We start from the raw sequence: 21,992 nt of genomic DNA, 5'->3' as shown, positions 1-21,992 counted from the left end.
TATATAAGTCTTAGAATTATGACATTTTCTTAGAATTTCCCCTTGAATTTAGTAATAAAGTTTAGTGAGGATAAAAATGATTCACGAAACATCCTAGTACAGGGGTCGGCAATGCCCTTTCTTTTATCCCTGGTGCTTTGCAAAATGTCATAATTTTAAGAATTTTCTTATAATTTCATCACTAGGAGCAACTTTTAGGCTTAAGAAGCTTTGTGAATACGGGCCCCGATTTCTTCCTTTTACACGATCTGAAAACTCTGAGTATAAGAACTGTTAAAAGATCAAAAATCTAATTAATCACGTCTTAGTATAAGCTTATCTAACCATTTAATTTCATTTTATTTTTTAAAAGATTCTCGGTTCAAATACATAAGCCAAAAATCTTTATAATTAGGTGCACCAGAATATTTTCATATTAAGTTTTTAATACTGCATTAATAATGAATAAGGTTTTTCACTCTATTACTTATTATTATTATTATTATTATTATAAGAAGAAGAAGAAGAAGAAGAAGAAGAAAAAGAAAATAATTCAAGATTACATTTTCATAAGTATAAAAAATTATTACTTATTACTACTGTATGTGTGTGTAAAAGTCATCCTACACAGTAGCCCCCTGCCCTCTGGTCTTTTACTTTATATTGTTACTTTATGTTTCTGTTAATAATTTTATATAAATATTTTTAGGTTGTGGAAGGAAACGAGTTTCCATTATTTCTTATAAATTTTTCTATTCTTTTTTATTTTCTCACTTTGATATATGAGTGCTTTGGATTACAAGCAGGCTTTCAGAACTAATTTTACTCGCAATCTAAGATTCCACTGTGTGTGTGTGTGTGTGTGTGTGTGTGCATGTAAATATGTATGAGGCTGTAAATATTATATTTTTTTATTATTTTTATAATTATTAAAAAATTTAATTATTTAGTGTGGACACTACATTAATTGACATTAATTTATATTAACCAGTTATTTTTACAGTAAATACCTTGGAGTATAAAAAGCAGACAGCACAATAATTAACATCACTGCACATGCATCATAAGCTTCCAAGTTTTATTTTTCCAATATTGACACAAAAATCAGCAGTATAATTAAGCATATTAATCAGCCTGCAAATATTACTGATATGAACATCTGTGGAAAGTACTAAAATAGATGTTAGATTCTTGACGGAGTGTATTATTAATACATCATCATCATCCTCTCTCCTTCATTCTCTCTCTACTCTTCCTCTTTCCTTTTTTTCGTTCCTTCACACGTCTCTCAGTCCTTCATTACTCGTGTCTGTGCATATCTTCAGTACGACCTCGTTGAAATCTTCTGATTGGTCAGCAAACACATAGTGTCCCGCCCCTCTGATGACCTGCAAGACAACAAGCATCACTGGAACACACACACTGATTACAGTTTTAGCACACACACACACACCATGTTACTTGCTCTTGTTTTTTCTTTTATTATTTAAATACTGATCACTGATCTGAGTTGCTTGTGTTGTTCAGTCTCATTAATCAGGATCGTTTCTAGACAGATTAGACCAGATGTGTTGAGGATAAATAGAGCTCTTTCCTGATACACAGCTTATTTAATTGAGAAGAGATTTCATTTCCCCCAGTAATTTAAAGAACCTCTGTGGCTGATTTTGTCCCGGGTTTAAAGACACAATGCTGTGACAGACTTTTACATTAACAACAATATCACTTGTAGTATAATTTTTCTGTACTTTTACTACACAGTATGGTTGCTTTGCTACACTGATATCAGGCTTTAAAAAAATCAGGTCTTCTATTAAAACTCCAGATGTTTCAGTATTCAGTTTTCCTTGATGGCCAACTATTGTGCTAGATATTAAGCACATCCAAATGATTTTAGTTAAAGGCCGTGTTAAAATCAGCGCTACAATTTTTAGATTCGTCCTCTGCTCTTACAATAATGTCTGTCTGGGAGTCGGGTCGCATCTCACTAATGACATGTCCTGATTGGCCCTCGATGCAGGAACGAGAGCCACAGATGATAGAAATCGGGATTGTGGGATGGATCATTTCCACACGCTGCACCATGGGGCGCTGCGCCCAGCCGTACGGGACGGTCATGCTCTTGAACGCCGTCTCACCACTGCGAGGTAAAAGAGAAGATAAAAAAAATGATGTGACGTTTGTAACTCCAGTCTGGTTTACGAGTCTGTTTGAGTGACAGGTGCGAAGGTTTGTTAAAAAACTAAATGTGAGTGAAGGCAACCTTAGAGCTGTCAGAATCAAGTGTGTGTGTGTCTGTATGAGAGGATATAAAAGAGGTTAAGGGTAAATTTTAGATAAATCATTTGGTATCTTTTGTCTGAGTGTTTCACACTTTTTATATTCACCCCATGTACACACTTTTAAAAGTATTATTTTCTATTTCTTTTTTCACTAATAATATCTTAGAATGCTTAAATTATTTTATCTTTTATATATAGTATACAGTGGAACCTCAGATTGTAAGTAACTTCAGTTTGCGAGTGTTCCACATGACGAGCAAAAATTGTTAGTGGATTTGGACTTGATAAACGAGCGAGTCTTGATATCATTAGTATCATGTATCACGCATGCGCTTCTTGTTTCGATGCTGAGCATCACGTGATCACAACTGAGCCAATGGTTCTTCTCTTTCTCGCGCTGTGGAATTGTGGGTAATCGTCTCCCCTGCTGGGTCTTAGTGCGCGTCTCTTTCTGGTATAATTAACATCCGAGCATGCGTGTACTGTTTACTATAACACTGTGTGTGTGTGTGTGTGTGTGTGTAAAACATATTTTATTTTTTGTGTTTGTGTGTGTTTGTGAGTCTCTTTTAGGTAAACTGGTGTGTGTGTGTGAATGTCGTCCTACACTGCAGCCACCTTTTCCCAATTGTCTGCAAGCTAGTGTGTGTGTGTGTGTGTGTGTGTGTGTGCATAGGTTCGTGTAGCTCCTGCCCCTTCTCCTCCTCCTCTTTCTCTCCTCTCTCTGGTCTCAATCACTACAGTCAGGATTTTTTTCAAAAGTATGTGCAGGTTAAGTTTTTTTAGTTTCACTTTATATTTTGTATTAATTATTTTTTGGGTTATTGAATGAATCATCTGAGTTACCATTATTTCTTATAGGGAAAATTTGCTTTGATGTACAAGTGTTTTGATATACAAGCATGTTTCCAGAACGAATTATGCTCGCAATCCAAAGTTCCACTGTGTATGAAATTATGACCTTTTAACTTTCTATTATTCTTTCTTTAGTCCTAAAGGTGCACAAACTATTGCACACAAAGGCATATAGATGATTAGATGTACAGTATATACAATCACTGACTGTAAATCCTTTTGCTTTCTGTTATTCATATCCACATCAGCACTATGTTTCTTCCTCCTTAACTGGTAAACTAAAAAAAATATTGGCACCCCGTGACTGCACCCACTGCATTTACCTTTGCTGCAAATCACGGTTACGTTTTTTACATTTAAACATAAGTAGTGTGTGTATTAAATACCTGGGTGTCTGTGCATTTAGGTGGTAGATGTAATCCGGCACAGTGTTATCATCAAACACAGACAAATATTTCTGTTTGAAGTCTGACCTAACAGTCTGCAACAACAAAGGACCTGAGAGAGAGAGAAACAGCTATGAACTCTGCATCAAGGTAAATAAATTTTAACACAACATTGTGTGTGTGTGTGTGTGTGTGTGTGTGTGTGTGTGTGTGTGCGCATGTGTACCCAGTCGCCCTGCGAGTCTGAGCAGTGAGAGGGGGTTAAACGGGTTCATGGCTTTTCCCAAAGCTTTCACCCACATGGGGATCCTGCAGTGGAGCTCCTCCACCTCTGGCCTTCCTGAGAATCCCCATGGTTCCACCAGGATCAGGTTCTTCACTCTGAACAGCCACACCCAGGGATTAGAACATCAACGTAATGTCTTGATTTTGTTTCCAATAACAATGCCCCTCATGTGCACCTCATGGTCTCCATCATGTAAGAATAAACTAAAGTGATCACAACACACAGTCCTTATAATAACCCAACCTTCTGATTGCAGGGATTATAAGTGTAAGGTGAGAGGTTGACTTGGTGGTTGCCATGGTTGACACATTTTTGTTTTTATCTCCGCCCAAATCTAATGATCATTCAAGAATTTCCCCGTGAGACAGGTATGGAAGTGATTAAATATTCTCACCACTTGGGTTGGCAGTTGGTTAAATGTTTCTGCTAGCATTAACCATGGCCTCAGTTTTTACAAATATTTTTACATTGTGATTTGTTTATAATGCATCTCCAACATGTTCAGAAAGCATTACTGTAAGTCATCAGTTCTACGTCTCACCTGTGTGGGTGCGTCAGAGCGTAAGCCGTGGAGACGAACCCTCCAAGGTCATGACCCAACAAAATCATAAGCTCCACCCCCACTGCCTCTCTCCACTCCTCCAGCGATTGGACGAACATCTCCTCCACTTCCTGGGCGTGGCTTCCTGCCACAGGTCGGCTGCTCTGACCGAATCCCAGCAGGTCCAGAGCGTACACGGCTCTCCCGCTGAGAGCCAAGGCGTCCAGGTTCTTCACCCACAATCCCAGTCCACCGCCAAAGCCATGCAGCAGCACCACAGGGACGCGAGACCGCTCAGAGTCCTGCGTCTCATTCAAGCTTAGAGTCCAGATGTAGTTCCCGTTAGATATCGGCACATGACGTCTGCTGAAGCTCTGCGTCAGAGCTGAAGAGTGAGAAGTTATTATTTATCATTTTACTAAATAATATGTTTAAACATGATTCATTCAGTAATATATGATATTTATAGTCCTGACAAATTCATCCTGGCAAGGAAGTCTCCAGGAAAAGCCTGAAATAGTGTGTCCTGCCTAAAACCTTAGTTTTTTGAAAATAAAGAATCCTTAATTACGCCTGAAATGACCCTTGAATTTCACCCATTCATCATCTTTAACACCTAATCCTGTGTACAGGGTCGCAGGGAACCTGGAGCCTATCCCAGGAGACTGGGCGGGGTACACCCTGGACAGGGTGCCAATCCATCACAGTGTACACACACACACACACACCTTACAGGCAATTTAAAAATGTTAGTTAGCCTAATCTGCTTGTCTTTGGACTGTAAAGGAAACCCAGCAAGCACATGGAGAACATGCTAACTTCACACACACGCACTCACACACAGGAATCGAACCCGAACCCTGGAGGTGCGAGGTCACACTGAGCTGAAGCTAAGGAGCCAGTAATCCAGTGCACACTTTACATACAATGAATGAACATTTTAACCTTATGAGTTCTTCACTGGTCCATGCTGTTTCCCTTTCAGAACACGTTCCACACAGAACCCTTACTCAGAGCCTCAGATCTTTTTTTCCACCCAGGAACCCTTAGCGACCCGGTGAAGAACTTTCCTAAACTTTTATTTTCAGTTTCCAACATTAAATCTGTTTCTCTTTTGACCTGTTTATTTTACAACACTTTTTGTTTTAAATGTTTAAGTGGTTTAATGCAGTGGCTGTATGTTGAAATACATTTTAATACTTGTAGTACTTTAGCGCTCTCTCTCTCTCTCTCTCTCTCTCTCTCTTCCCTGAGTGATTAGAGAGACGATCAGATGGTTTGCTCCGACACACACACACTTACATCTGAGAATTCTGTCCTCTGCGTTTCTGAGGTGAGAAGCCGAGGTGGGGCACCAGGAGGGCATCCAGCTGGAGAACCACCACCATCTGTCACATGCACACCATCACACACCATCACACACCATCACACACAGGTTCCTGATTTCATTAAGAGTGAGCATGCACATGATGAATTCGACGAAATCCTCTGCAGTAATCAGTAATCATCTGGTGAAGGTTAATTGCTTCAGTTGTAGCGTTATTTTAAAAAGAATGTAGAAGATCATATACATTCAGTGTGTGTGTGTGTGTGTGCGTGCGTGTTATTCTCCAGACTTTGGTATGAACTATCGAGTTAAGACATTACTTAACTGAAGCAACCTTTTCTTCAGTACTGAACAAATTTGTACTCACACACCTACACACACACACACACACACGGTCCTTACCTCTGTCTGCACACCGTGGCATCGTGTTGTGCTCTATCCATGTTCGACTGATGTAAATAATAAACCTCTCACCCAGTTCAGAAATAATTTCCCTCCCAGTCCCAGAGGAGCTTTCATCATCACACGGCCTACAGTGTGCAAAAGTTTTCGTCTCAATCTGTGAGCTGACAGTAACGATCGAGTAAAAGTGTGTGTGTGGTCACTGCTATCTTTAACTTCAGCCTTCCTCTTACACAGCATGTTCTTCATTAAGTTTAATTCACACACTGAACTCTAAACCTAAATAACACTTTGGAATTATTCAAGCCTGACTTTTGTAAAAGTGTTTGAGTTTAAAGGACACAGTGTGTAAGAAATTAACCACATTATACTGAAAATACATCATGATACACATGACTAGTGGATATTACTTTGATATCCTTCACCTTTAATCTTCTGCACTTGTTTATAGCTCAGACTTTTCAGGTCCTGATACAGAACTAAACCTGGTTCATGAAGTTCTGATGAAATACTCTGTAGGTGAGCATCATAACCCATCTCACTGCTCGACAGATCGACAAAACACACAAGTGCATCACATGGCACATGAAGTGCTTCTTAAACTGTGTGTGTGTAGAGAATCTAAATCCATGCTGCAGGAGTACACAGGGTGCTGGGGAGAGGTTAGATCAGGATTTGGGTTTATGAGGAATCACTGATAACATTTAGAGAGTTGTGTATTAAACATGTATACGGAGCTTTAACACAATCTTATTCTCATATGTGAACAGATGATGAGAACGTGGTTAAACCTTTTGACTAGTCTGGTCACTTGATTCTGTTAAAAAGGCTTCCTCTCTCGTCCCTCACACAGATCAGTGTGTGTTAGAACTCCGCAGCTCATTACTCAGGTGAGGTCTGAGCGCTGCCAAGTCGACTCTGAATCGACTCGCTACATGAACCGAATCACACCAGCTGTCTCTGGAGGCAAAGCCTTACTGTTTTTTTCTTCAGTAGATTTTCCACTAAACTAAACCACAGCCATGGAGCTCTAAAGATTTGTAACGCTCAGATTCATAAGAATTTTAAAAAATTGTTCCGGATACCAAACATTTTACTTCGTGGTATACCGGACCAGGCTGAGGTTCTGCTCAGTCACCAGCATCATGGCTCCGTGTTATGACCTCAAAAAGGAAATGAAGTGAGAAGGAGGTGATGATCTGACATTAACACCTCTATAAACAAACCAGACATGTGAAATAAAGCACACGGCAAAGCTGGACGTACTGTTACACATGTTTATTAGACACGATTTAGGCCTTTTTTGCTGCGACTGTTGCAGCTTTCTGGAGTTTCTTCATCTCGTGCTTGATGATCTTGTTCCTCTGCAAAGACAAAAAGGGCAGGAGGTCAGGTCTCGGAAGCCAAAACGTGAGACAGCACAAACATCTCTGCATACTCACAATGTTCATGTATCTTAGCTTTACCCAGACACAGCTAGCAAACAAGAAAAACTAGCAGCTAACAGTTAGCGCTGCTGGAATTAGCATGTGTTTAGAGTGTTCCTTTAAGCTTTACTAAAAATAACAGTGAAGTCTGTGATGAAAAATGGGTCACTAAATCCCACCACCCACTCCATTATTAATGCTTTATATTAATAGCATGGTCTTTCAGTGCATTGTGGGTAATACAGTCTTCCTGCCACTGAGTCTATAATTAAAGACCTGTTGGTTTTTTTATTATTATTTTAATAATTGTCATCTGTGTAAGTTTTCTTACCATTTTCTTGGCCTTCATGACCTTGAAGCGGTCGAAGTCGGTCATCTTGGCCCTCTGTTAAAGGGATACAGAAACTCAGGTTAGAGATCAAACACATCTATGATTATTTATTAGAACTAACACACTCAGTCTCTTTTTCACCTTTTCTCTGGCTTCGATTTTCTTGGCCCAGCTGCTCTCAGTCCACTTTTTGCTGATCTCTGCTTTCTCCCAGGCACGCCTCACAAACTTCTCACGAGCACTGTGGAGAAGAAAGTCACAACGTGAGCTCGGTTAGATTGTAAAGAAGTTGCCCTGTAGACTTGTCTCTCTCTACAAACATGTCCAAAACTGCACAGAGACAACATCTCAAGACCTCCAGTTCGAACTTTCCATTACAGCAGGAAACACTCGGACTAATGACCGTCTGTGAAGCTCTGAGTGATGAAACTTTAGCTGGTTAATGAGCCCAGCGCAGGGTCCTGTGTCTATGTGAAATGACCAGGATATATAAAAAAAACAACAAAATAAGGTTTATCTGCTGGACAAGACAGAAACATTTACAGGCTCTGAATAATCCAGCAATGCTCTACAAACATGAAATCATTAAGAGGGCAGGATAAGTAACTAACAATAACACTGTACATAACCAGGATCATAAATATAACAAACATAACTAACATGTAACAGAACACACGGTAGCACATGTAATGGAAAAAATAAACAAACATGCCAGCTAAGGCAGTGAGTATAACAGCATGACGAATGAGACAGTTGGTGTAATTAACGTATCTAACACAAGCCGATGTGGCTCAGGTGCAGATAGAGGGTGAAGACAGTGTCCTACCTGTGGGGAACTTTGATGACGTAGTCGGTGAGCTGCATGCACTTGAATGGCATGGACTGCCTCTTCACACCGGTGCAGGGACCGTCCACCAGCGCCTACGACACCAAAACACACTATCACAGCTACCACACCTGACATCGTCACACACTGAACCCAGTCATCACTGAAGCTCATGCTCAGCAGAAGTGAGTGAGTGTGCGTGAATAGTGCCAGAAGCTCTTACCCTATTCTGATCGATGACATCTACGATGACCACCAGTTTGCCTTCATGGGGACCGAAGGCGACGTAGGCGACGCGGCCGATCTCAACGAAGCGCTTGAACACCTGGTAAAGACAGGAAATGCAATTAAATTCAGACTGATAACAAGGTCCTTTAAACTCAGCAAATTCTCAGGACAGAAAACAACGTTTGTGGATGACAATCATTAGTGTGTTAGACGGAGAACACCGGAGAGAATAACCAAGAAAAGAGTGAGTGACATGCATTCAGTTTGGCTGCAATTGTGAAATTATTAAATCTTGAAAACGCAGTGAATAAAGTTCATGACTTTTCTCTTATTATAAACTCTTTTAAAATATATTTAATCTTCAAGAGATTTTACAAATAAACCATCCAAATAAAGATAATGCGGATAGTAAACTAAACACCAGCATGTGGAACATGTTTAATCAGAAGTGTGAAATTTGTAAAAACCTGACCTGTCAAACACTACAATTTTATTCCTCTTTCTTGTCAAGGAAAAAAATTAATAATTATATAGTATATATAAAATTATCTTCCTCAGAGTCATTACTTAAGATTTAAACTTAACAGCTCAGTTATTCATATCATTGACAGAAATCACACCATCAAACGTGAAGCCTAAACAAATACACTTATTCTTTAAAGCTCAGGGTAACAAATTTATTTAAATTAAAATATTGTTAAAATGTCAGTAAGAGGCAAAAAAATAATAATAATAGTATGCAAACAGAAGTAGTATGCAGATAATTTAATGAGTCAGGTTTACTTTATGTTAAGGACTGGAAAAATAAGTTTTTTAGATGAAGACTTTCTGTATAGATTTTTCACTTCTTTAAACTTCATTGGGGGAAAAAAATGACTTAAATAAAAGTAAAAAATATAATAAACATTAAACAAGACCCCCCTCACAGGGACATACAGCTGCTTAAACGGAAATGAAGTGATAAAGATTGGCCTAAACAACCCTGACTGGTGAATTGACATTTCAAAAGTAAATATTTTTATTTTTTTAATTTTCCACAATTGACGTTAATGAATGTGAAGTCTTTAAGACGAGCGCGAGACCACTGCATTAGCCATGCTAGCTCCTGCTAATCGTGATTAATTACGGTTGTGACGCTCATTGACTCAACTTACTAATTAAAAACAATAAATTTACTAGTAAACCCGGCTAGTCCGCTGGTTGAGACAGCTAGTTAAACAGTAGTTTAGTTAACTCTCTCACCGGCCTCGGCCTAACTCAACACACCACGTTGCGCGCGCGGCTGCATTAAACACACAAATCCTCTATAAATAATTCACCAAACACTCCACGAATACACATAAAAACATTAAACACAGTACAATGTCTCTGACGTTAATGTGTTTGTGTGTAAAACATCAAATTATAATGAACTTTTAGTCGAATTTGTGCTCGGTGTCTGTACAGAGACTCACCATGATGGCAGACCGTGGTAGGAAAAGAACGCAGCAGCTTCCGGTCCAGACTGATACTGCTTCCGCTCAGCACTGCGCATGCGCACAACTTTCGCGAGCGCTTCGACGTTTAAATCGAAGTTGTTTTAAACGTGTTTAAAATAAGCGTGATATATAATACTAGAATATTATATTATATTCAAATTCAAATTCAAATTTTATTTGTCACATACACAAACATACACAGTACGAAATGTAGTGAAATGTATTATACGACTGCTATTGACCCTAAAAGAGAATTAAAGTTTACAAATAAGAAATAAATATAAATAAAAGAATACGATAAAAAAATTAAATAAAAAATTAATTTAAACTAGGAAAAAATAGAACTAAAAATAAAAATAGAAATGTGCTAGAAAAAAATGGAACTAAAAATAAAAATAGAAATATGATATGCATAAAAATAGAAATATACTGTACATAGAAATATGATGTGCATTATTATAATTACATTATTAAGTTAAACTTCGTTTGTAACTGTAAATATTTCTCAGCAATTATCATTGTGTCCCTGTGCTTCATGTGCTGTTTATTTTATTATTATTACATTTTTGTTAACATTATTTTATTATTTTTATAACTTTCTTGCGTGTACATCTACAGGAAAAAGACAAAGTGTGTTTTTAGAAGAAAAAACAATGTTTTAATTGTTAAAAGCCCTATACACATAAAAATGAATTTAATTGAATTCAGAGACTTGCAGTTTATAATTTCTCTCGCCACTAGATGGCGCCAGAACGGCATCACATCTTACATAAGAATAAAGTGTGCTTTATTTAATATGAACTTTGAGCTATCCTTCCAAGAGGCTCGTTGGTCTAGGGGTATGATTCTCGCTTAGGGTGCGAGAGGTCCCGGGTTCAAATCCCGGACGAGCCCAGTAACTTTTCTCAACTTTGTATTGTATCTAAACCTGTAATCTACACTGCTACTTGAATTTAAAGTTAAATAATTAGGGTCAACTGTCCAAAGCAATGCAATGGGGAGTGTGGTACAGAAGTGAAGAAAGTGCAGGCAGCGTGTAGGAATAGGTGGAGAAGAGTAGAAGAAGAGATCTTTACAGAAAGCATCAGCAAGAAAGAAAGGGAAAGTTTACAGGACAGTAGTGAATCCAACAATGTTGTACGGTTTGGGGACGGTTGCCACTGGAAACAGAGCTGGAGGTGGCAGAGCTTAAGAAATTGTGATTTGATTTGGGAGTGACAAGAATGGACAGGATTAAAAATGAGAATGCAGGTACAGTGCAGGTAGGACGGTTTAGGGACAAGTGCAGAGGACGGATGAAGATTGACTAAAGATTTTTTCCCCGCTTTGCCACCAGTTTGTATGTGCTCATATGACTAAATGTGGTTATTGTTACTGTAGGTATTTGGTCAAACGGAGTCATGTGATTACTTTTGCTACGTCTGATTGGTGAAAAAGTCATGTGGTAGATCCACTGGCTGCATGTGAGAGTAGCGTTTCTTCTTCACAAATCTACTCAAGTAAAAGTAAAAGGTATGGTGCAGTAAAATGACTATTTTTACATTTACAAAGTACAAATCCCCCCCCAAAAGTTACTCAAATAAATCTAATGGAGTAGATGTAACTTGTTACTACTCACCTCTGGAAATGACTTGTGTCTGTGCACCAGAAATCCTCTTGTACTCTGATAGACCTGGAGCATTTTCAGGAAGAGGAAGAGTTGAATATAATAATTGCCATCAAAGAAGTGTAATGTTATTATACTTTTACCCAAATACAAATATTAAGTATTACAAACAAGGGCAGTAAATGATTAGGAACCAGGCTTTTATTTTTTCAAAACCTTTTTATACTTGAATGTTGTTAGCTGCTATAAAATATTAAAATGCAATTTTAACAGAGGCGTGTAAACTTTTTATAACTACTGAACAGTTCCTGCTGAAGCCTTTAATCTGTATTTTAGCCACAGTGTCTTTATTAATCTCATTGTTCTTACTATCTCACTGCTGTAACTCTTTAATTTCCCAAATACCTTCAAAAATTTTATAAAGACTGCAGTATAGTTTCTTTTTTAACTACTGCTGAGTGTTTAAATCATCAACTTGTACTCATGGAAATCAATTCAGCTAGTTAGTATTTGTAATAAACTTCAAGTTTCCATACTTTGTGAAATTAAAGAAAAAGAACCAATTCAGATACATTATTTAATGTAAAAATGCTATTATAATATGTGCTGTGTTAATTATGTATGTCTGTTTTATCATGGATATCCATACAGTATATCATGGACTTCAGGATCTCATGTTTCCCCATCATATGCAAGTGCTGAGATAGATAGATAGATAGATAGATAGATAGATAGATAGATAGATAGATAGATAGATAGATAGATAGATAGATAGATGTGAATAAGATGAATAACTATGAGTGTGGTGTCCTATAATTCCTGTACCTGTGTGTTTGATATGTAACCAGGTGGTTTAATAAAACTGGATGTTTGAGTGGGTAAAAAAAATAGTATGTGGTTATCACGAGTAGACACACTACCCTTAAGTTACATGCTATGATAAATTACAAAGTATAACCTTAAATATATTTAGAATAAATCAGTATCACATCTATAATCACACAGCTGATGTAATAACAGTAGTCGTGATGTCAGTACTCGTCCAGCAAACCAGCCTATTACAGCGGCTTAAAACGTCTGAATTGTATTCAAATATACAAAAAAGCGAAAAGACACTCGATTATTTTGCATAGGTTATTTGTTTAATTCACAAAGTTCGTAAAAACACTTTAAAACAAGAGAAAAACTGTTAAAATCCTCGTTCGCCTTCTCAGCGTTAGGTAGCGAGTGACGTCATGATTTAAATCGGCGCGCGCGCGCACTATACTCAAATAAATGTCTTGCGCCATCAAATTAAAATTTTAAAATGTTGAGTAAGCACATGTTAATATACTCACAAGATGAATATATTACAAGTTGATAAACTTAAAAAAAAAGAAAAAGGGACACTACACACAATACAGTATTAGATTTCCCTCATGTCTCTGTCCCTCCGCTGTGTGTATTCATTCACAAACTGCAGCGCGCGCACACACACACACACACACACTTCTCCTCTGAGCCCTCAGTAAACATCTAATCACCGTCTGTATGCAAATGAGTCAAGCCGGAGCCTAATGTAGACCACAGAGTCCACGCCGGTGGGAGAATATATATATATATATATATATATATATATATATATATATATACAGTGGTGTGAAAAACTATTTGCCCCCTTCCTGATTTCTTATTCTTTTGCATGTTTGTCACACTTAAATGTTTCTGCTCATCAAAAACCGTTAACTATTAGTCAAAGATAACATAATTGAACACAAAATGCAGTTTTTAAATGAAGATTATGTTATTAAGGGAGAAAAAAAACTCCAAATCTACATGGCCCTGTGTGAAAAAGTAATTGCCCCCCCTTGTTAAAAAATAACTTAACTGTGGTTTATCACACCTCAGTTCAATTTCTGTAGTCACCCCCAGGCCTGATTACTGCCACACCTGTTTCAATCAAAAAATCACTTAAATAGGAGCTACCTGACACAGAGAAGTAGACCAAAAGCACCTCAAAAGCTAGACATTATGCCAAGATCCAAAGAAATTTAGAAAAAAATGAGAACAAAAGTAATTGAGATCTATCAGGCTGGTAAAGGTTATAAAGCCATTTCCAAAGCCTTGGGACTCCAGCGAACCACAGTGAGAGCCATCATCCACAAATGGCAAAAACATGGAACAGTGGTGAACCTTCCCAGGAGTGGCCGGCCGACCAAAATTACCCCAAGAGCGCAGAGACAACTCATCCGAGAGGCCACAAAAGACCCCAGGACAACAACTAAAGAACTGCAGGCCTCACTTGCCTCAATTAAGGTCAGTGTTCACGACTCCACCATAAGAAAGAGACTGGGCAAAAACGGCCTGCATGGCAGATTTCCAAGGCGCAAACCACTTAAGCAAAAAGAACATCAAGGCTCGTCTCAATTTTGCTAAAAAACATCTCAATGATTGCCAAGACTTTTGGGAAAATACCTTGTGGACCGACGAGACAAAAGTTTAACTTTTTGGAAGGTGCGTGTCCCGTTACATCTGGCGTAAAAGTAACACAGCATTTCAGAAAAAGAACACCATACCAACAGTAAAATATGGGGGTGGTAGTGTGATGGTCTGGGGTTGTTTTGCTGCTTCAGGACCTGGATGGCTTGCTGTGATAGATGGAACCATGAATTCTACTGTCTACCAAAAAATCCTGAAGGAGAATGTCCGGCCATCTGTTCGTCAACTCAAGCTGAAGCGATCTTGGGTGCTGCAGCAGGACAATGACCCAAAACACACCAGCAAATCCACCTCTGAATGGCTTAAGAAAGACAAAATGAAGACTTTGGAGTGGCCCAGTCAAAGTCCTGACCTGAATCCTATTGAGATGTTGTGGCATGACCTTAAAAAGGCGGTTCATGCTAGAAAACTCTCAAATAAAGCTGAATTACAACAATTCTGCAAAGATGAGTGGGCCAAAATTCCTCCAGAGCGCTGTAAAAGACTCGTTGCAAGTTATCGCAAACACTTGATTGCAGTTATTGCTGCTAAGGGTGGCTCAAACAGTTATTAGGTTCAGGGGGCAATTACTTTTTCACACAGGGCCATGTAAGTTTGGATTTTTTTTCTCCCTAAATAATAAAAACCATCATTTAAAAACTGCATTTTGTGTTTACTTGTGTTATCTTTGACTAATAGTTAAATGTGTTTGATGATCAGAAACATTTAAGTGTGACAAACATGCAAAAGAATAAGAAATCAGGAAGGGGGCAAATAGTTTTTCACACCACTGTATATATATATATATATATATATATATAAACATAATATGATCTGTTCTTTAGCCCATCTGTTTTAACGTTTTTTTTTTTATTATTTATAAGACAACCTTTCAGTTTTGTTAATATTCTAGTTATAGTGTGTTAAGTCTTACTTTAGGTTAAACGTTTTTGAGAATTAGACCATCCAGCTAAGATAAATGTTATGTCGTTAATTGATAAAATCTGGATTAAGGATATTTTATTTTATTTTATTTATATTTTTCAGTTTCCCCCCTGAGGTTGTGGTCAGGGGGTTTGCGTGCCTCAGTGACCTTAAGAGCTATACCAGCAGGATCTTAGTCTTCAAGTGGGTCTGAAGGTTGAGGCCTAACAAAATGCAGTCCACTTCTCCAGGCTTTGGACGCAGCTAACAACACAAAGACAATACTGTTACTTTTTTTATCCCATTTTGGCCCAAATATCAGTGAAGGGGAGACACTAAACTGTGCAGGACAGTGGGGTCCTCACGGACCGGGGAAGACGAACCACTGACACAGGAGTAGCAGTTCCTCACTTCTCACCACGAGATGGTCCCAGAAAAACATTGAATTTCGCAGAAATTAGACAAACTGTTTAGTGCAGTTCACTGTTTTTTTTGTTTGTTTGTTTTTTACACAGAGTTGACTTTTAAATAATTTTAAAATAAACTTTATAGAAAAGTACATCATTTATTAGACTATTCTGCAAACTGCTTTTGTAATATTAAAAAATTACATTTAATATTAATTTATTATAATTATTATATATTATTTATATATATAATAAATTAAAATATTTTTCTGTAATGTCTAAATTTTGTCCGTGCCCCTCATGTTTAGTTTAGTTTAATTTTATTATTATTTTTTTTTTATAAAAAAAAAGAAAAAAAGAAAAAAATCCAGGCGTATCGTATTTTCAATAGGATTCATATGAGATGTAATTTGTAATTCCATCCCACTAGATGGCGCCAGAGAAACACGACGTTTTACAGGAACTTTTCCCCCCATGAGATTCTGAACACGATAAACAGCGACGTGGCAAAATGTGTAGAAAAGATTTTATTTCTTAACTGGCTCGTTGGTCTAGGGGTATGATTCTCGCTTAGGGTGCGAGAGGTCCCGGGTTCAAATCCCGGACGAGCCCAAGGTTTTTCCCGTTGTATTATATCTAAACTTATAATCTTACCTATATCATTTGTTTTTAAGTTTAACATTCCATCAAGCTGCACATTCAGCATGACGATCAGCTCATGGTAGAATCCTGGGACTGCTCAGTGATCAACAATTTGTTTCTTTATACCTAATTTTTCCAACCATACATTAAATATTATAACAACAGTTTTGCAAATACCCTCTGATTGATATGTCTCCTACAGTACTCAAACTGATCCCATTTGATGAGGAATTCTATAACAAAAGCAGCCAGAAGAAGAAGAAGATAATTTATCTTAAAGTTTTAACATTTAATTAGAATAATTTATAATAATGAGAAATGACTTTTTCAGGAAGGACGAGTAGAATATAATTGCCACCTAAAGATTCGTATGTTATTAGACTCTTACCCAAATACAAAGAGTAAAATATTACAAACAAGGGCAGTGAATAACTATGGAACAAGGTAATTCTTGGTTTTCTCTTTTCTTTTTTAAACCTTTATTTTTTTTTAATGTTGTTAGCTGCTCTTTCATTTTAATATACAATAAAAACTGCAACATGTGGTGTTTAATTTCGTTTTTATTTCGTTTTGGAAAAATAAAAGACATTAGAAAGTAAGAAAGAAAGTAGTTTCAGGTGAAAACATATTCAGACAGTTGGGTTACATTTCCTACCACTAGATGGCGCCAGAGAAACATGAAAATTTACAGAAACATTTTCCCCCTTGATATACTACACGCGAGGAGACGTGGCAAATTGTAATGGGAAGCTCTTTTTATTTCAGCATTTTCTATCGGCTCGTTGGTCTAGGGGTATGATTCTCGCTTAGGGTGCGAGAGGTCCCGGGTTCAAATCCCGGACGAGCCCGTAATTTTTCTTTTGTATTGAATCTAAACCTGTAATCCAATCTTTCATTCGTCTTAAAGTTTAACATTTCATCAGGCTTAACATTCAGCGTAACGATATGCTCATGGTAGAATCCTGGGACTGCTCAGTGTTCAACAATTTATTTTTTTTATAACTCAGTTTTACCTGTTTTATAACTGCTTTGCAAATATACTTTGATCATCTATAACTTTAAAGACATTTGCCTACCGTTCTTGTATTTTTACCTTCATGCTGCCAAAACAGTTCTGAGCATCCAGGCCTGGCCTCCAGAAGACCTCTGGAGGTGTGCTGTGGTATCTGGCACTAAGCTGTTAGCCGCAGATCCTTTAGGTATTCAGACCTTTGCCCTGTGCTCCAGTCCTGATGCTCAAGTGCAGGAGCTTTCTGCAGTGTACGCGGGTCAGCACCGGCATCCTGTCGGGTTTGCAGCTACGCAGCCCCAAAAACAGCAAACTGCTCTGTGTGTTCTGACTTCTTTAAATCAGAAAGTATACATTACTATGCATGTTTTAAAGATTTATGGTTTAGAAACAACAATAACACCCTCACTCACAAGATTAGAGTCTCGTTAGTTGCATAGTTGTTGATGTTAGAGAATATTTTTAAACATAATGAACAACTCCTCGATGAAGGCTTATGTGCACTTTGGTATGTACAGAATGTGATCAATACTTAAAAAAATTAAACAAACAGAAACCAGTCAATGTGCTCTGTATGTTGTTTATTTTAAAGTTTGTGTAAAACCCAGATGCAGCAAATTAATAATAATAATAATAATAACTAAAGAGGAACATTTTCTGAAAAAAAAAAATGTAAATGGGGCTTGCTGTGGGAACTCAGGCCTAGGTCCTGGCTTTACAGCTTCACAGCTACACAATGATCCTCACAGACTGATTGGTTGCCTGAGTAAAATGAGGCCACCCCATGTTAGCAGGTTGCTAGCATGATGCTAACATGATTAGCAGGTTGCTAGCAACGTCATTTCCATGTCATTAGCATGATGCTAACCTGATTAGCATATTGCTAGCATGATGATAACATCGTTAGCATGAGGCTAACTATATTAGCATGTAGCAAGCAACAGTATTAGCATTGTTAGCATGATGCTAACATGATTAGCATGTTGCTAGCATGACTCCAATGTGATTAGCAAGTTGCTAGGGTGATTAGCAAGTTGCTAGGGTGATTAGCATGTTTCTAGCATGATTAGCATGTTGCTAGCATGACAGTGATATTATTAGCATTTGCTTACATTATTAGCCTGTTGCTCCTAAGAGACTGATTGGTTGCCTAAATGAAATGAGCCCACCCCATGTCTCTATGACAAGGGGTTGCACAGTTAGGTCCAGTTTAAAAGTTCCTATAGAAGTTACCATTATATGTAAATGAAGTAAATTTGGCTGCCTCTTGTGCCCCAGGTGTACAGCTTTTTGTGGGGTATGCTCTAACACAGCTTGCAAGCCCCTGCAAATTAGGTAAATTTGAGGTTTTTATAAAATTCTTGCTCTGTGCAAGAATCTGTCAAATTTGGTCTCAGCCCAACTATTTTAGCATGTTGCTAGCAACATCATTAGCATGTAGCTAGCACGATGCTAACATAATTAGCATGTTGGTAACAATATGCTAATAACATTAGCATGTCTGTAAGATGATAAGCATGGTGCTAACATTATGCTTGCATGATTAGCATGCTACAAGCATTATGCTAAATATGTTAGCATGTAGCTAGCAACATCATTATCATGATGCAGAGATAAATGTCTTGCAAAATGGTTGCTAGGATACTCTGTTTGGTTGTTAGGGAGTGGCTTGGCACCTGCTAATGGCAGTGGCTTCTGTTGACTAAAAATGATATAAACCAAACCCCATGTCTCTATGATATGATATACTGTTGTGAAGATAATCCTCCCTAGGTTTGAGTTGCTAGTGTGCTCTAAAAGCTCTAAATGTGTAAAAGTTGCCTCTTGAAATGTGGGGAATTTTATATTTCTACCAAATTCGTGATCTGCGCTAGAACATGTCAAATTTGGTCTCAATGTTAAGTATATGGGACTCTTTCAACTAAACAAATTACCTACCCCTTAAAAAAGTCATGAGTCAAAAAGTCCGAAAAGTCATGAGTCAAGCTGGAGAACCTGGGACTCAGCTCATCTCTGTGCCAGTGGATCTCTATTTTTCTAACCGGTAGACCACAGGCAGTAAGGATGGGTGGACATGTCTCAGCCTCCCTCACTCTCAGCACTGGAGCCCCCCAGGGTTGTGTTCTGAGCCCCCTGCTGTACTCTTTGTACACGTGTATCCTTAAGGAGATTAGGAATTTGGAGAACTGGTGCCAGAGGAACAACCTCCTTCTAATTGTCAGTAAGACAAAGGAGTTGATAGTGGACTTCAGCACTAAGCAGGGAAGGAACTACCAGACCCCTTTCATCAACAAGTGCCCAGTGGAGAGAGTGGACAGATTTAAATACCTCTGTGTTCACATCACGCAGGACCTGTCATGGTCCTGTCACATCAACACCGTGGTGAAAAAGGCCCGACAGCATCTCTACCACCTCAGACGCTTGAGAGACTTCAGACTGCCCTCCAAGGTGCTCAGGAACTTTTACTCTTGCACCATAGAGAGCATCCTGACGGGAAACGTCTTAACCAACTTTATGGACCATGGACATCTACAGTACATACACATGCACATTTGCACACTTCCTGGACATTTTAATGTATTTCCATTTAAATTCATCTTCACATTTTCGTGTCATTGTATAGATAAGTTTTTAAAAAATATATATTTCTTATATATTTTTTAAAACCAGTGTTTCTTAGCCCTGGTCCTGAAGAAGCATTTTTAGTATTTTCTCAGCTCCCAGGACACCTCATTTAACTCATCAACTAATCACCAGCCTTAGGGGAGACTGATTCAGTGACAAACCACTGATTTAAACATAGGATATATTTCAAATAGTTTTAAAATAAACTTTACAGAATATGTTATTATTTTATTATTACTTCAGTGAGGTAAACTACATTCGAACATTAAAAGTAAAATAGTTTCCCTGTAATGTCATATTTGTGTCCGTGCGCCTCATTAATTCATTAAATGGTCTCGCGCCGCAGTACCTGAGCGAACTGCTAGTGTCTTACGATCCGCCACGCCTACTTCGATCAAAGGATGCAGGCTGCTTGTCAGTACCGCGTATTATAAAAAATACCGCTGGGGGCAGAGCTTTTTCTCACAAAGCCCCAAAATTATGGAATAGTCTTTCAAATAGTATTCGGGACTCAGACACAGTCTCAGTCCAGGCTAAAAACCTATTTATTTAGCCAAACATTTTTATAAATAGATTAGCCTTAGGTAAAGGAGCAGATCTGGGGGACTCATGGACGTAGAGTATTATGGTGAACTGGTATGTTTGGATGCTGTCTTCCCCACTCTCATTGATCACTCAGGTTTGTTGACGGTGAGGTGATTGGTTGCTTTACATCTCAGTTCCCCCTCATGTTTGTGTTTCCTTCTGGCTCTCCCTTTTAGTTATGCTGTCATAGTTAGTCCTGCCGGAGTCTCTGCTTGCACTCTACAGTTAATATACATTCACATTATACATTGTGTAAAATTGACCATACCTAACTGCCATCTCTCCTCTTCTTCTCCCCCCCCCCCCCCTCTTTCTCTTTCCTCTCTCCTCCTGTCTCCCCCTTTCACTCTTTCTCTCTCTCTGTCGAGCTACACATGTTGTTCCTGAGCTGCCAGTGATCCAGACTCCCTCTGCCCTCCGGACCTGTCTGACCCATCCTGGTGCCCCGCTTCTGGCTGAAGATCTCGTCACATGGATGCCCCGTGTGTCTCTCTGGGATGCGTCTGGTGTCTGGGAATGATTCTCTCTACCTAGAAAATGGTTCTGGCCTTGACTGGTGTTGGCAACTGTTTCTCTGGGGACTTGACAGTTCGATAGTTCAGGACTGGAACTTCCTACAAGTCTACCTGGGTCTTCAATAACTACCTGGACTCCATATTAACATCAATTAACATCAGCTATTATAGCTGAACTGCCTCCCACCCTACACACTGTATAAATGCAGATCATTTACTGCTTTCTGTTTCACCCAGATGAGGATGGGTTCCCTGCTGAGTCTGGTTCCTCTCAAGGTTTCTTCCTATTACCATCTCAGGGAGTTTTTCCTTGCCACTGTCGCCCTCGGCTTGCTCACCAGGGACAAACTGACCATTTTGATTCATACAAATTCACATTTCATACAAACTTAAATAATTCTTTTAACTGTGTAAAGCTGCTTTGCGGCAATGAAAATTGCTAAAAGCGCTATAGAAATAAAATTGAATTGAATTGAATTAATTGCGTTTTGGGAAAAAACCCAAACCGTATTCTTAGGGAAACACAGAACCAGACAAACGAGCTGCAGCTCTTCCTTTCATACGCCAGGTGGCTCGTTGGTCTAGGGGTATGATTCTCGCTTAGGGTGCGAGAGGTCCCGGGTTCAAATCCCGGACGAGCCCGAGGTCTTTTCTTTGTATTCTGTCTATACCGATGATCTAATATAATCTGAAAAAAAAAAATCTGAAAAAAATTCAGACGCATCGCCTTTATCAGGAAACTGATTCAAACAGGTGAGTTGCAGTTCGTAATTTCTTACCACTAGATGGCGCCAGAAAAACATAACTTTTTATAGAAGCCGCCGACCTATTCCCCATAAACTGTGTGGACATGAAAAATTGTGACGGGAACTTC

General features: G+C 38.5%; 2 protein-coding genes and 4 non-coding genes across 6 annotated transcripts; 4 read left to right on the top strand and 2 right to left on the bottom strand.

Moving 5' to 3' along the window:
* Window positions 1–1,256: 1,256 nt before the first annotated feature.
* Window positions 1,257–6,099, bottom strand: LOC128544743 (1-acylglycerol-3-phosphate O-acyltransferase ABHD5). Its single transcript, XM_053514994.1, has 7 exons — window positions 6,059–6,099; window positions 5,632–5,717; window positions 4,330–4,714; window positions 3,729–3,883; window positions 3,503–3,614; window positions 1,933–2,119; window positions 1,257–1,367 (listed from the first exon to the last, which is right to left on the bottom strand). Exons 1-7 carry the CDS (start codon window positions 6,097–6,099, stop codon window positions 1,257–1,259), a joined length of 1,077 nt encoding a protein of 358 aa, XP_053370969.1.
* Window positions 6,100–7,321: 1,222 nt separating this feature from the next.
* rpl14 (ribosomal protein L14) lies at window positions 7,322–10,397 on the bottom strand. Its single transcript, XM_053514943.1, has 6 exons — window positions 10,325–10,397; window positions 8,866–8,967; window positions 8,643–8,737; window positions 7,958–8,057; window positions 7,817–7,870; window positions 7,322–7,422 (listed from the first exon to the last, which is right to left on the bottom strand). Exons 1-6 carry the CDS (start codon window positions 10,325–10,327, stop codon window positions 7,351–7,353), a joined length of 426 nt encoding a protein of 141 aa, XP_053370918.1. The 5' UTR covers window positions 10,328–10,397; the 3' UTR covers window positions 7,322–7,350.
* A 773-nt stretch (window positions 10,398–11,170) lies between these two features.
* Window positions 11,171–11,242, top strand: trnap-agg (transfer RNA proline (anticodon AGG)). The gene has a single exon. It is a non-coding gene; the product is annotated as a tRNA-Pro (tRNA).
* A 5,040-nt stretch (window positions 11,243–16,282) lies between these two features.
* trnap-agg (transfer RNA proline (anticodon AGG)) lies at window positions 16,283–16,354 on the top strand. Its single transcript has one exon. It is a non-coding gene; the product is annotated as a tRNA-Pro (tRNA).
* Window positions 16,355–17,160: 806 nt separating this feature from the next.
* trnap-agg (transfer RNA proline (anticodon AGG)) lies at window positions 17,161–17,232 on the top strand. Its single transcript has one exon. It is a non-coding gene; the product is annotated as a tRNA-Pro (tRNA).
* Window positions 17,233–21,688: 4,456 nt separating this feature from the next.
* trnap-agg (transfer RNA proline (anticodon AGG)) lies at window positions 21,689–21,760 on the top strand. Its single transcript has one exon. It is a non-coding gene; the product is annotated as a tRNA-Pro (tRNA).
* The last annotated feature ends 232 nt before the right edge of the window (window positions 21,761–21,992 follow it).

Source organism: Clarias gariepinus, chromosome 16 (assembly GCF_024256425.1).
Source record: "Clarias gariepinus isolate MV-2021 ecotype Netherlands chromosome 16, CGAR_prim_01v2, whole genome shotgun sequence".
In the NCBI taxonomy this organism is placed as follows: domain Eukaryota; kingdom Metazoa; phylum Chordata; class Actinopteri; order Siluriformes; family Clariidae; genus Clarias; species Clarias gariepinus.
This window is presented reverse-complemented; position numbering and strand designations above follow the sequence as displayed.